At 39.4% G+C, this 14,595-nt stretch overlaps 1 protein-coding gene across 5 annotated transcripts in view; it reads left to right on the top strand.

The window, feature by feature from the left end:
* LOC112562838 (COP1-interactive protein 1-like) overlaps positions 1–14,595 on the top strand; it is a 37,540-nt gene that overhangs the window by 16,547 nt on the left and 6,398 nt on the right. For 4 of the 5 annotated variants that reach the window (XM_025236414.1, XM_025236404.1, XM_025236395.1 and 1 more), the window contains 14 exons: positions 957–1,010; positions 1,491–1,652; positions 2,148–3,050; positions 3,891–3,992; positions 4,487–4,591; positions 5,197–5,265; positions 5,951–7,498; positions 7,969–10,485; positions 10,775–11,017; positions 11,345–11,461; positions 11,931–12,017; positions 12,581–12,647; positions 12,892–13,012; positions 13,682–13,825. In XM_025236414.1, coding sequence (XP_025092199.1) covers positions 957–1,010; positions 1,491–1,652; positions 2,148–3,050; positions 3,891–3,992; positions 4,487–4,591; positions 5,197–5,265; positions 5,951–7,498; positions 7,969–10,485; positions 10,775–11,017; positions 11,345–11,461; positions 11,931–12,017; positions 12,581–12,647; positions 12,892–13,012; positions 13,682–13,825 — 6,239 coding nt within the window. The remainder of the gene's footprint in view (positions 1–956; positions 1,011–1,490; positions 1,653–2,147; positions 3,051–3,890; positions 3,993–4,486; positions 4,592–5,196; positions 5,266–5,950; positions 7,499–7,968; positions 10,486–10,774; positions 11,018–11,344; positions 11,462–11,930; positions 12,018–12,580; positions 12,648–12,891; positions 13,013–13,681; positions 13,826–14,595) is intronic. The other variant, XM_025236423.1, reaches the window with a different exon arrangement.

Here is a 14,595-nt window from a genome sequence, read left to right as displayed (position 1 = left end):
TAAATTAATGTGGAATAAAAAAAAGGCATGCATTTTCATTGAATTATTTTGCAGCTTGCTTCCATGCATGTGTACCAATTTGTAAAATTCTAGTGTGTGTGTTTGGTGGAGGGGGAATGCATGCATGCCCAATCTATAAATATAGTTGCATTTTTCCAGTGTTTATTTTGGCGCACCGTTCTGTTCTTTCATCACGGAAAGAGTGGACAATTTTTGAGTGCAAACATTGGCATTCCCTGTGTAATCTTTACCAGCAGCTTTGTACACACACCAGTATCCAGAACTACACTTCAGCTTGCTGCCTTCTTGAGCAATACCTGTTTACCTTAGAAACAAGCTGTGCTCTCTTTTCTCAGACAAAGGAAAAAGAAAAAGAAAATGCAGGGCAGCAAAATGAAGATTAATTTTTTTTTTATTATGAAGTATGACTTTCCCATTATTTTTAAGTTTCTTAATAGTTTGCAGGACATGCTTAATGTCTTTGAAGTATTACTTTTTCCTTCCACATTTTGTACTGCAGTAAGAGAAGGAATGTCTTTTTTCCCCATTTCAATGAACTTTTTCATCAGTAGGTGTGTGTTTGTGTGCACTTGTTCTTAAGCATCCATGCCTGCACATTCACATGTGATAGTAAATAGACCAAGATAGTTGCATACATATGTACTTTGAGGAAGGGGAAGGGACTTCTCTTGTGCTGGGGAGAAAGTAGGGGAGGGCAGGGAGAATGATGATTTTAAAAATGAAAACTAATGTTTCTTAATTATAAAGAATTATGCGTTTTCATCCAGATTCTATACAGTTAAAGTTATGTAAAATGTAGGTTAAAAGTTAATTTGGAACTGTGAGGCATAAAGTTAAAAGAGATTTGGTAGAGAGAAAATATGCTTTTAATTTAATGTGTTCTTGCTGGAGATAAGCAGATCCAACCATCATCCTGAATTTATATCCCATTTCAGGACTTGGTCTACATGAAGAAAGGGTGGCTCATAAAACAGGGACCATCAGAAAAGGTAATGTGAAGCCAAATTACTTTGGGCATGAAGTGATATCTGCGCTGATATGTATAGTTACATTTCCAAGATAATTTTTGAAAGTGAAGATGTTCTCATATAGTTCATGCCACAAAGAAAAATATTAAATGTAAATCGTTATCACTCATTTTCAGATATGATACTAAATTTCAATGCTATTATCTTAGAATGCATAAACTTTAAATATAACAAAATCTGTCTATGTCTTTCAAAGCCATTAAAGATGTGATTGCATAAATGAGCTATAACTTGTTTGTTGATGATGAATATTTCTTCTTTAATCTGAATGGGGAAAACTCAGTGTGTATGTGTTGCATGTTCATTGATGCGTGTTTATATACATACGTGAATAGATATATGCATATATGTAGGTAAATATAGTTATACCTGTCCTCTATTCAAACCTATTTGCTTTGTTAGTGCTACGTATGTGACCTGCCATTCTGTTTATATCTGCAGGAATCTCGGAAGCACTGGTTTGTTCTGGCTGGTAACTCTTTACGTTATTTCAAAGATGCAAAGGCAGAGGAGACAAATGCATTGGACGGCCGCATTGATCTCTCCACATGTTATGAAGTTTCAGAGGTCAGCATGGCACGACATTGTGGCTTCAAAATTAAGGTGTGTGCCTCTGCATACCATACGTGCAGTTATCATCTGCTTTATGTTTAAGTTAAACCTTTCTTGTGTAAGGTAAAAATTTTATTTTTAACCTTGTGCATTTATGGGTATGGGGATGCACTGGTGTGAGCATATCTTATGTACATACACATTTGTTTGTATGCAAAATCATTTCAGTTCAGGGTAAAAGTTTGATAATTGGTAGTTCACACAAATAATGTGAATAAGAAGTAAGCAAAAGAAAAGAATGAACATGCGCTTGCTTAAAACCTCTCGGAAAATGCAGCATGAAAAAGCAGACCTGAAGAGAAGTAAGTTGGCTACTTTGCAAAATCATAGCAAAAGTAAGTAGATTGGCAAATGCACACAGTGGTAGAATTTGATTGATTTTAAAAAAATATCTTAGTGCTTTGTGTTTTTGGTATGATGCAACTTTTAAAGGGTGTGGTACAAGAACTTGTGGCTATTTTTTTTTTTCTTTTTTCTTTTCAATAGACTCAGAATGGGGAATATGTTCTGGCTGCCATGACATCAGGCATACGCAACAACTGGATGAAAGCCATCCGTCTTTGCATGGATTTGCACAGCTCCAAACCAAAGCTGAGCCTGTCTTCAACACTTACAGGCAAAGCTTTGGCAGGCTTGAGTGCTCGTGCTATGGATGACTTTGATGTTGGGGGAAACCTTAGAAACAACTCCCCTGCCCTGCCAGCCACAACTGTAGTTACTGGCGCCAAGGGAGAGACAGCATTTCAGCTGGTTGGCCAGCAAGACTCTGGAAAGAAGGAACCAGGTGTACGCAATATCCGCCGACATTATTCAGACGTCAATCCAAGTAATGTTGGCCAGATATTTAGCATCAAAGAGTTCAACACAAATATAGACACTGGTGGTGCTTCTGCCTCACAAGTTACTACCCCTTCTAAAATCCAGCCTACCATTTCCTCAAATCACACTATTTTAGACTCTGCAGAAAAAACAGAATCTGTTCCACGAGCATCCAAAATCCCCCGGCAGCACAGTCCATCAGTAGATTCCATCCTATGGAACCAGGCTGGAGGACCTCCCATCAGCCGCTACGTTGAAGGCAGTGATGGTGTGATCAGCTCATTGTTCCATCCTGCTGAGAGTCGACGTAGCAAGCGCAATATCATTACTGAGATCAGCAAGGAAGAGGAAAAGAGGGAGATAATGCGGCGGGCAAAGTCTCCCAGTGCCCGTGTCAAAGAAAAGTCTCGTGGCGCTAAAACTCCTCGTCTTCATTCTCCTCCACCAGAGGATGATGGTTTTGACTACCATCCATCTTCATCTGGACATGGAACAGCGGGCTCTTCTACAAAATTGTCACAGTCCCTTTCAGACACAGAGGATGACTTAGATACTGTGGTGAGCTCAGAGGTAGGTCTCTATGATTTCAAATATGGATGAAGTTTATCCCTGTTAAAGTGCATTCATGCTCATTTTTATGTATAACTTTTGGCTATACCTCAAAGGCAATGCATTTTGTAGTCTACTTATAAAGTTATGGCATTAAGCTCAAGAGAAGAGAGTGTGTTTTGTGGATTTGAATAATTCAATATGGTTCTTATAAGAATATTAGAAAATATTTTTCTAGTGAACCTTAAGGCTGTTGATAATGTATGTAGACACCTTGAGGATTGTTGTAAGAATGTTCAGCCTGACTCAGGAAAGATGTATCCAAGCATAATATTCAGGTGAAAAAACCAGAGAGGTTTATGCCTTCCTACACTGTTGGGTTGTTTCTTGCTTCCTATTTACAAAAAGCATGGTTGTGAGCTGTGAATTAGAAATACTGTATGGACTGTCTTGTGTTGTCAGCATGTTTTTCACAAACAGAATAAGGATTCTGCACGGAACTTTTGAATGAAAAAGTATTCAGTTTTCAAAGTTGCACAGCAGTGCTTTCATTTTCCTACAAAATTATCTCATTTCTTTTACCAGTTGTCTGAATACAAATTGCTTCTTGGGAAGTGACAGTTGAAATACCTGGCATTTGCTGACAGTGTTGTTTTGACTGGCCTATCTCAAACACTGTTTGAATGATCTTTGACTGGTCTGCATGCTTAATTAAATTTCTTTCCCTGTTCATAGAAAAATAGACAGCACTTGAGCCCCCCTCCCCCACATCCTACCATTGTGCATTTTTGTGTACCTTAACTGTGCAGGCAGTAGTGGCATGGAATGTTGTATGCATGTATGTTGTTGCTGCACTTGCAGGATCCTTACACTGATACAGATGGAGGACTTGAGGACAACACTGATGGAGGACTTAAAGATGCTATTGGTGATGATATTTTGGTGGAGATGCTAGAATCAGAGGTATTGAAACAAACTAAAGCTAATAACGAAGGCAAATAAAATTACAGCCACCAGTTACAGATCTTCAACAAATAATTGGCCTTCTTAGTGGCAGCTTCTTTATTATGTTGGTAAAATAAAGTTCAGCTCATATAATGGGTAAGGATGCGAATTGGATGTGAAGGAAAGAGTTTGTCAAACATTTGAAAGTGATGTGTAGTTATCAGAGGGCAATTTAAGTAAAAGCATTTTCTTTTAAATACCTAGCACTGCATAGGGCCATCTGTTTCAAATGTTCTGTAGTGCTAAGTATTTTAATTGTGAAACTAGGAAAAGCAATAATTTACTTTTTTTTGTTTTGTTTTGCAGCTTGATTATTCATTGATCTTTCCTTTTCCTCATATTTCCCATGTATTCTTTCGGGTATAACATGATACATTACCTCCACCTTCACACCCCTTTTTTACTACCAGTGTGCGTGTGTCTCTGCCATGTTTATACATGACTTTGTCTAGGTGGAATCTTTGAAAGAGCGTCTTGATAAGACACAAAACCAACTGGTAAAAATGCATGAAACCAACATAGATCTGAAATCACGTCTTCAGAAGGAATCATCTCAGGTCTGTCTCAGATCAGCTGGTTGCTTTTGTAAATGTTATGTAGCTTTTTTCCTTCTTAGTAGAAGGCATGTTTTCTTCTTATATCTGACTTACCATTTTGTCTTCTTTTTCTTATTTGTCAGTTACTCATACTGCTTGTCCTACTTTATCATTTATAATTTTTTTTTATTCCTACATTACTGAAGACTTTATGTGCATGTTATTTTTGGTTTCATCAGCAAGTCATAACCTAAACCAAAACAAAAAAAACAAAAACAAACCAACCCCTAACCTATCCCGAGCTTTACAAGAAAACATTTTATTTATTAAGGATTTTTTTACAATTCCCCCCCCCCCCCAAATGATGCAATATATTGTTAATTCACTATAACCATTTATTAAAAGAAAACAAAAATAAAATTTTTACCCATGTCCTCTTTTGCTTCTCTTTGTCCTTCCTGGTAAGTAGTGGGTGGGTGGGGTGAGAGATATATCTGAGATCGAAGGGAGAGACAGAGGAAAAGAGACTGAGACAGAGGTGAAGAAAGAGAAAACATTTTCAGAGTCCAAGTATCATTTGTGTCTAATCAGTAATGGAAATATCTGCCTATTCCTGTGTGGTACAGAGTCTTGATGGTAGCTTTGGTAATGGTCGCTGGAGTCAACAAGGTGGACAGCAGATTGACCAGTCTCAGGTATAGAGAACAATTTTGCTTTCTCGTTGAACATTCAGAATTTATTAGTGATACAACTTACAGTATTATTTTGCTTCCAAGAAGTAGCAGACATTTCCTTGTATATAGGTTTTGCTTGGGAGGTTCAGCAGGTCTGATTTGTACATACAACTTCATAAGGTCATGAGTTTGTAGCTTGCTCATGTCTTTAGTGTCTGTCCATCCAACAAAAATTGGGCACCAGATTTACTGTGGAAATCACAAGGCCTCAAGATTAATCATAATGCGATTTTTAGAGCACTTTACCGCACATCAAAGCATTTTACAAAAACAATATACAATAATAATAATAACTGCTAGGAGCTCAAAGTCATCAGTTCTGTAACCAAGGAATTATCCTGAAGTAATCCAAAAACTCCAAAGAACAAGAGGCAGAATAAACACTTCTCATCCTCAGTGCAGTTGATGTTGTGTAACCACACAGATTCAAAATATAAACATGTATCAGAAATGTAGTGACAAAGTACAAGTCTGTAGAGAAAATATGAAGAGTGCATGGTCCACAGATTAGTAAAGTGTGGTAATTGCAGAGAAATGGATAGGGTGAGGACTACATTCCAAAATGTTTTTTTTTTTTGCTACGGATATAGTTTGAAGACAGGCATAATTAACAACGTTCATTTTCTTCTTGTCACTCTGTTGTCAGGTTCAGACTATGAAGCGGCAGCTGAAGGAGGCTAAGGACACTGTACAGAAGCAGCGAATGGAAATCGAAGGGCTGAAGTCTAAACTGGACATGTCAGTCTCTAAGCTGACAGGTACAGAAAAAGCTCTGTCTGAAGCCCTCAGAGAATACAAGCAAGAGAAAGATAAGTTCCTGAAACTTTCATCGGAATGGAATCGCCGCATTCGTTCTCTTGAAGGTCAGCTGAAGGACAATGTGCATAAGCTGGAAAAGGCACGCGAGTCCTTGCAATCAAAAGAACGTGAGGGTCGTCAGCTAGAGATTGATATGAAGGGTCAACAGCAAAAGACTAGGGAGCAGGATCGGGAGATTTTGAAACTGAAGGCTGTAGAGCATGAGTACAACCATCTAAAGGAGCGGTTGGACAACAAGGAGCGGGAGCTGCAGAATGCGAGGTCTGAGCTGCGTGACAAAGAATCACAGTGTGACAAGCTGAAATTGGAGTTCAAAAGGCAGGTCTCAGAAATGGAACACACTTTTGGAAGAGAGCGAGATGAGCTGGAGACCCAGGTGGATGAGCTTAAGGAGCAGCTGCACTCTTACCAGGAGCGACATAGCACTCTGCAGGACAACATTACCACCAACATGGCCGATTTGTTAAGTGAGAAGGATGATATTATTGCACAGCTGGAGGAGAAGCTGATTGAGAATGATCGCAAAATGGTGGACATGAATGAAGAGCTGCAGGCAGAAATGAGTGAGAACTCTGATCTCATCCACAACATAGATGTGCTGCAAGAGGAGAAACAGACCTTGCAGAACCAGATCAGCACCATGGAGAGGCAACTTCTATCTCTCCGAGACAAAGTAGCCACTTTTGAAAAGGATAATGATGTTCTCAGGCAACATCTGGATCAGCTGAAGAATGAGAACACAAAGCTGGCTGCACGCCTGAGCAGGAGTTCAGTTTCTTCTGCAGCATCAGAACATGATGACCCAGAAAAAGAGGAACTTCAGAAGACAGTCCTGGAGCTAAACAAGCAGATACAAAGTCTTCAACTCAAGCTGATAGAAAAGTTTGAAGACCTTGATCAGAAAAAATCCTGTGCTGAGAAGGACGACCTTCTCCATATCATCCTTATTTTTGACTCTGATCTTAAGGAGGTAAACTCTCTTCTCACACAACTTCAAGACCATTTTGACGCTTACTTAGCTAAAGTGCCCAATGACATAAAAAAGGAGGCCGCTACCCTGGCTGAGATGGTAGAGGAAATAAATCATCATTGTCTATTAATGCAGGGCAGCTTACATGAAAGTTCACAGGGTAGATTATCAGAAGCATCAGGGGAGGATTATCACCATAACATCACTGTAGACGCATCATCTGGTGGCCAGAAGATCATGGATGAGTACCAGGGACTTAAGGGCAAGTTTGATCGAGCTGTAGCTGAACTTAAGAAACTGAAGAAAGAGGTAAATGAGGTTTACCGCTCATACGATAAGATAGAAAAAAAGGATAAACAGCTGGAACAAGATATGCAGCAGATGGAAACATCCTACAGAGAGCAGGTAATGTAGACATTCAAGTGTTTAAAGATGTAAGACAAACCAACAGAGATATAATTAGTGATATTACTTTCCACCCCCACCCACCCCGCTTCAATGTTTTAATGTTTATATTATAATAGAATTAAAAGTTTTGAAGGAATGCTTAAGAGTAATTTTTGTATTTCATTTATTTATTTTGCATGTAGCATGATTTTCTATTAGTGCTTGAATTGCATTATACATTTATAAAAATGTTGCTGGTTTAAATGTTGCATGACTTCATTTGTGACCAGGATAGTGTTCTGTGAGTTAATGTTGTGTCAGTGCATGATTAATTTTTTAAAGAACTTTTGGGTGTTTTGATATATATTCTTCTTTCCTGCATTCATCTTGTTTACATAGAAAGATTTCCAGCCCCAGAAACATGCCTGCTAGAGAACTTTTGCGTTTTTTAATTTTTTCTAAAATGGAATTGTCTTTTTCGTGAACAGCTGGAGAACATTGTGCGAAGAGTCGATCAACTGTCCAGCCAGTTGGCCAATTCTAACAGCACTGCTGCTCTTCAGGCTAAGCTTGGAGTCACTGCCCACCATTCAGTCAACACTAGCATGTCTACAGAGATAGAAAACCAGTTGAGCCAACTAGACAATGAGATCAGCTCAATGGAGAAGGCACTTGCTGAAAAGACAGCATCTAATTCTCTGGCAGCTGAGAGCAGAATGTCTTTGTCCCCACAAGACAGCCAGTGCATTATGTCCAGACTGAAGGAGATGAAAGAACAGTTGGAGTTGACCAACAGTGGTCTGAAGGAAATCCTTTGTGATGTTGTGTCCAGCCCAGGTGTGGAGTTTCAGGAAGCATCCAAACAGCAGTCGCTCATGTCCCACATTGATGGCTGTGGCAGAAAGCTTGGCAAGCTAGCTAATATGATCCAGGAGGAAGGGGATTTTGCCCAGACCAGCAGAGTCTCTGCAGGAAGTTGTAGTGGTGGGGGCTGTCCAGGTTTCAAGGATAGTGGAGCATCTAGTATGGCCCAGTGCATGTGCGAAGTCAAAGAGCGTATTCAGGAGATAGGCGAGCTGCTTGATTCTCTTGAGGACAATGCAGAAGACAGTGATAATGAGGAAGGAGAAACTACAACAGTGGATGATGTTCGAGAACGCTTATCAAGTCTGTGTGAATTTGTTGAACAGCATCATACATTTTCTACCTATGACTGGCATTTGATGCAGCTGCTGAATGCTCAAAAGGTTGAAATCAGCAAGACAAGAGCCCAGCAGTCAGATGCTGGAGATGGTGTCACAGATGCTCAAGACAAACTGCATGACTATGCTAACAGGCTATCATTAGAGGCATTGATACTGGTGGAGATGGCCCATTTGCTAGAGCAGAAGGCTGTTGAAAACAAAGAGGAGTCAGAGGAGGAAGAAGAGCATGACCCTCTGTTAAAGATGGTGGGTGGGCTGAGTCTAAAGCTTCTGTCATTGCACCAGAAACTGGAGCAAGAGTGCCGGACTCTGCAGGTGGAGAATGTGGTCTCTGATGTGTTAGCCATGCAGGCAGACTTGATTGCAGAGAAGATTCTAATGGAAGGAGTGCTGTTCTCTGGCACATTTGGGCATAATCTGAGTCTAAATGAAGAGAAAGACAAGAAAGTACAGCATAAACTGCTGGCCACTGAGGCCCTTATGAGATCTCAGCTGGATGCTTTCATAGGGAAAAACTTGGACAAAACCTGTGATGAACTGTGGTCCTCTGCTAGTCATTTGACGCTGAGAAGCCTCGTTCAGGGAGAGCTGACATTTGCTCTTAATTGCCTTAAAAAGCGGTTATCGGACTGTACGCTTGATAGGGAGTCCAAAGACTGTGTGAAAAACTTGTTCATTGAACGGTTGAAAGAGAGACACAAGCTGGTTATGGGCATTTCAAAGGCTTATGAGGACAAGATCATCAAGGCCCTAGCTATCATCATCTCCAAGGAGAGTGAGGAAATGACCATAGTGGAAGGTCCAGAAAATGTGTTGGACACAGTTTGCTCAGAGGTGTCTACAATCATGGAAAAGCATATTCAGCAATACAAGGAGAAAATTCGTTCTGCCAAGACCACAGAATCTGCTCACCAATGGGACAAGGTCGTCAGCCAGCTGAGGTTAGACCGCGAATCAGTGGTGGCAGGCATTCGTGAGCAGCATGCTGCTATCTCTGCTAAGTTCAACGAAGAAAACAGCTTGGAAGTGCCTTTTCAAAGCTTGGATAGCACCATCAACAATTTCGGAGAGATCTTGTCCCTGAGGTCTGTCCTTACTGCCCAGCTTAGCTTCATTGATGAACTGGCTAAAGTTGGTGATACAGCTTTGTTAGATGACATTGAGGAAGAGGAGGAAGAGGATGCCTCAGATGGTGAGGCTGGTGCACAGAGAACATTGCATAAAGGGTTAGTTTCCTTCATGCATAACTTAACTACTTGCTTGCAGAGAGAAGCTGGATCCAGGCAAGACCAAGCAGTATGCTTGTTATCAAGCAAAGGACAAAACCAGGTTGATGTGGTGTCTGCAGTACCAGAACTTTCTAGTTTGCTGCATGGTAATCAGTACAGCGAGACTTTGACCAGGGAGGCTATCTTTGCTGCCCAGATAACATTCATGATGTGTAAAATGAAACTGCTGCATGAACAAGAGCTGGACAGACTAAGAGCTTCTCGACCAGCTCGTCAGCAGAACACTTCACTGGATGGCAGCCAAGATGGAGAGATTGATGTGTATTCTCTCTTGGGCCCACTGGAGGATGTGATGGACACCAAGTATGATGATGAGATGGAGACACTGAGGGTAATAGCATCCCATGTTGGCAAACTGAAGAATGTACTGGGAGAATCTGGGTCCACACAAGATTGGGCTCATGTGAACGAGCATGTGCAAAAGCTGGAGCAGAAACTACAAGAAGAATTGAGCCTTGCTCAACAGCGCCATGAGGCCCATATTGACCTCTTTAAGCAAGAAGAAACTAAAGTAAGAATATGCACCATGGCCATATAATAGACTTCATAGAATTTATTACTTGTATTATTTTTGTATTAACATAAAAACTTTTTTTGCATTGAAATTTTTGTGCATGTTAAAATTTTCCAAATTTTTGACAAGATATAGGAAGCACTTTTTATAAGAAAAATTCAAAAATATTTTCCTTCAGACAGCTGCATTATTCTTGGTTTAGGAAGCTTTTCATGTTCATGCAACTTTTCAAGAGCCTTAAACTATGGAATCACTTTTCAAGAGCTTGAGTCTATTGTACCACCAGGTGGAGCAAGCATGGGAGGGCCTTCAGCAGGAACGCGAGCTTCTAGAAGAGCGATGTTCGGCCTTAGAAAGTGAACTGCAATCAATTAGTACCCAGCATGACGACGAGGTAGAGCGCATGAGGCAGGATGTCCTGACAGCAGTCAGTGCTATCCGAGCCAATGAGGAAGAGTCAGAGACTCAGCTGAGCGACAGGCTGCAGCGCATGACCAAACAGATAGTCATGCAAAAAGAAAACTTTAAGGTGAGGCAGAGGTGTACATCAATGAAATTTCAGGATTCGTTTACTTTCTTCAAAAGCATATCAGCTGACAAGCAGATCAAATAGAGGAGAGGAAAAAAATTTTGCTGGTTAAGATTAATTGAAATTAAGTTTAACTGCCTAATTAAAAGTTTATCATTGTGTTCATCTTTGAGGTTCTGAAAGTGTAATTTGTCTTTTATAGATTAATAAATTAAAATTCATGCTAGCAGCTTCATGGAATTTGCACTTTGTTATGCGTTGCTGTGCTTCATTATTCTTCAATTTTGAAAGGTGTTTTTTATCCCTACAATTGGTTCTTTATTACAGCGATTCTTGAGTAAGGTGAAGGAGTGTTTATCTGAGGATGGCAAGAGCCATGAGAGCCTCTGGCAGCTTGTGGACCAGGAGCTGAAGACAGTTAACGAGAGTCAGCTGTCTGAACTGGTGTGTACATTAAACTTTCTTTAGATAAATATCTTTGAGGTTTGATAAAAAATTTTAACACTTTTCTTAGTCATGACCTTGCTGCTTGCATACTACAACAGTCATTTGTTTTTGGTTTCTTGGAAGCATTTTTTCATTGGCCAGAGTATTGGTGTTGCATAGTTCCCTTTGACAAAGGTTATGTAAGTGTTCAAAGTTAATCTTTTATTGAGCCTTGTTTTTAAAAGAATTTTTATTGCCTGCCTTTCATAGAAAATTTTGATTTTAAAAGCCAGACTACTACTTTATGGCAGGAAAGAATGGTTCTTCCTTTGGAGAGAGGTAAGGAATTCACACAGTGCCATCTACATCCAAGTTTCCTCACCTCTCTTGGTCAAACCATTCTTTCCTACTTGACAGTGGATGTTAAATCTTTAATTACAAGCAAAGGAAGTTATAATAAAGGAAGTTATGCATTGTGGTGTTTCAGTCTGAGGATGAGGAATTGCCTCCACTGCCCAGCCAGCCTCCTCCCAGTCTGGTACAGAGGGATGACAAGAGTCTTAATGTAGAGGAGGTGCGCATTAAATGCATCATCGATGTGATTAACAAATGTATGGTTACTGCTGACTCACAAGTTTGAGGACCACTTTGTACCCAGTTGCTTTTGATTTGAACTGTGAAATAAGGATGCTTACAATTATGATTAGGGAAGGAGCCATGTTTTAGTAGGAGGTACAATTTCTCTGGGATATTTTGTAAGGCACTGTATTCAGTCCTTTCTTTTCATTCTTTGTCTGGCTTGTCATCTAGCTTTTTAAAGCTTTTGAGGGTCTTTTAGAAAGTAAAATTTATGTTTATACAAAAAAATGCATTACAAATAATATGGCCTTCTTTCAAGCCAGTTAAACCTGCATAGTGTTGATTTCACTATTGTCCATGGTGTTGATTTCATCTATAATCCATAAGTAGCCATCTTAAGTTTTGTTTTTTCTTGTTTGACTTTAGGAGTTTTTGTGCATGTAGTGGTGATTTTAGTAGTCTTCTTGTTGCAGTTGTTCATTCCATAATAATCTTTGAATGATGCTGCAGTGCCAAATCTCAGTTACACTTCATCTTTTTATCTAAATTTTGTCACAGGAGCTAGAACTATTAAAGAAAGAGAAGGATGAGGCCTTAGCTGAAGAAACAAGGAATACCAAAGCAGGTAAAGCTACAACTGAATTTCTGCTCCTATTTCAAAAAGACGGTTCACATGTTATAAGGTGTTAACAAGAGTTCTGATCACGAAAAGAATGCATAGGTGTTAACTTTAAACTGACAGCTGTCTGTCTTGATTAAAACTTAGGAATAGTGCATTTCTGCATATTTTTTTTTAAAAACTTGAGAGTGTGACAGATGTACAGAGACTGAACAGGAGAATTAGCATACAAAGGTGTTTTTCTGCCTAGCTTTGGATGCCATGAAGAAGGCATATGAGGAAGAGCTGCAGCATGAGAGAGACAAGTACAAGGAGATCCTGACAACTATGTACAATGAAGATTTTGTCAACGAAATTCGCCGTCGCCATGAGTAGGTGCTTTTTTTTCCTTTTTTTTTTAAATTGTAGCTGTACATCCAACACCATTTGTGGGACCATTCCTGTTCTGACTGAAGACAACAAAAGTATTAATGGTTTTTCACAGTCAGATTTAAGATTCAGACAGATTTTATTCTTGTTAGGCTATCTAACTACTTTGTTTGCAAATGCAATAAATGTGACTTATTCAGGCTTCTGACTTTTACTAGAACTTCAGACCTGTTTAGGTAGTCCTAAAAGAATCCCTAATTTTTATTGACATAAATATTTTAATATTGCTGTACAAATATTTGAATGTTGTATATCAGAAGGTTTATCAGATACAATTTTTAGATTATAAATAGAGTTGGGTTTTTGATGAAGACATATTTGAAGTTTCACAAGGCACAGATGACAATTTACATCTTTCTATTTCTTCATATTTTAAGTATGGTTATTATGTTTTTATGAGTATGTGACAATCTTTCAGAAAAGTATTTACTAACTGAATGAAGACTGTTTTGAGGACTTGTCATATTCACATATTCTCAAGATCATGAAACAATATGCAGACATAGTTCTGTTTACTTTGAGGGAGTATAGACATCTACTCATGTAGCTGTAAACAGTGTGATATAATCTTTTAAGTCTAAAAAAAATAATTCAGGCATGGGGTTTTTCAGGACTGAGTTAGAACGGCTGAAAGAGGAGCTGAAGCAGGTGAAGATGCATTACCTAAGCAAGTGTGAAGATTATAAACTGATGGAAATCAAAATGGAGCAGACAAAACAAGATTATGAGAGCCATATCAACCAACTTATCACAAGGTATATATTTGTACCCACATGCATGTTTGCAGGTGTGCAGGTAGAGTGGAAACACTCTTAGACTGTAAGTCTGAGATGATGACATCTTCACTTAGAGAGCATTCTTCCAAAAATAAATAACATTTACTAGTATATATACTTATACTGCTGAGATACTTTAAAAGAAATGTCTATAACAAAAAGCACCAACACCATTGCCCTATAGATTTACAGTGAGGGTTGAGTTCCTCGGTTCAGCGGTCATCTCGGGCACGCTATTCTTTCTCTGTATGTGACGTTGTTTACAGGGCTGGCTTGCTGGGATATAGCTTTAGTTGCTGGCTTACCAATCTCTCCCACCCCTTCCCTTTGACCTTACCAGAAGATTGGCTACATTTGGTTTCTTAATCATTCCATCTCATCATAAAAACAGGGAGCTTACTTCACTTGTAATTGGTGTGCCTCACCTGCATAATGCTGTCATTTCTTCCACTTTTATGTTATTCAGAAGGACTTGATAGTGATAGTGTTTGTTACGAGACAATGAGAGGAATTACTCTTTACTGGAATTAGCCTTTTTGGGCCTGATCTCTGTGGCATAACATGCTATGACAGGATAACCAAGAAGATTGTTTTGCTTCCATCTTCCTGTCATGCCATCTGACGAGAAATAAAATTATTCTTCAAGACTTACCAGATGATACCTTCCTGACCTACCCGTGGCTGGTTGAGTGTTGCAGGATTCTGCTCACCTGACCAGTCGAGCTCCCTGCATCCCCGGCATGTGTTAG

The sequence above is a fragment of the Pomacea canaliculata genome, linkage group LG1 (genome assembly GCF_003073045.1).
Source record: "Pomacea canaliculata isolate SZHN2017 linkage group LG1, ASM307304v1, whole genome shotgun sequence".
NCBI classification, from domain to species: domain Eukaryota; kingdom Metazoa; phylum Mollusca; class Gastropoda; order Architaenioglossa; family Ampullariidae; genus Pomacea; species Pomacea canaliculata.
Note: the sequence above shows the minus strand (reverse complement) of the source record. Positions and strands in the feature narration are given on the sequence as shown.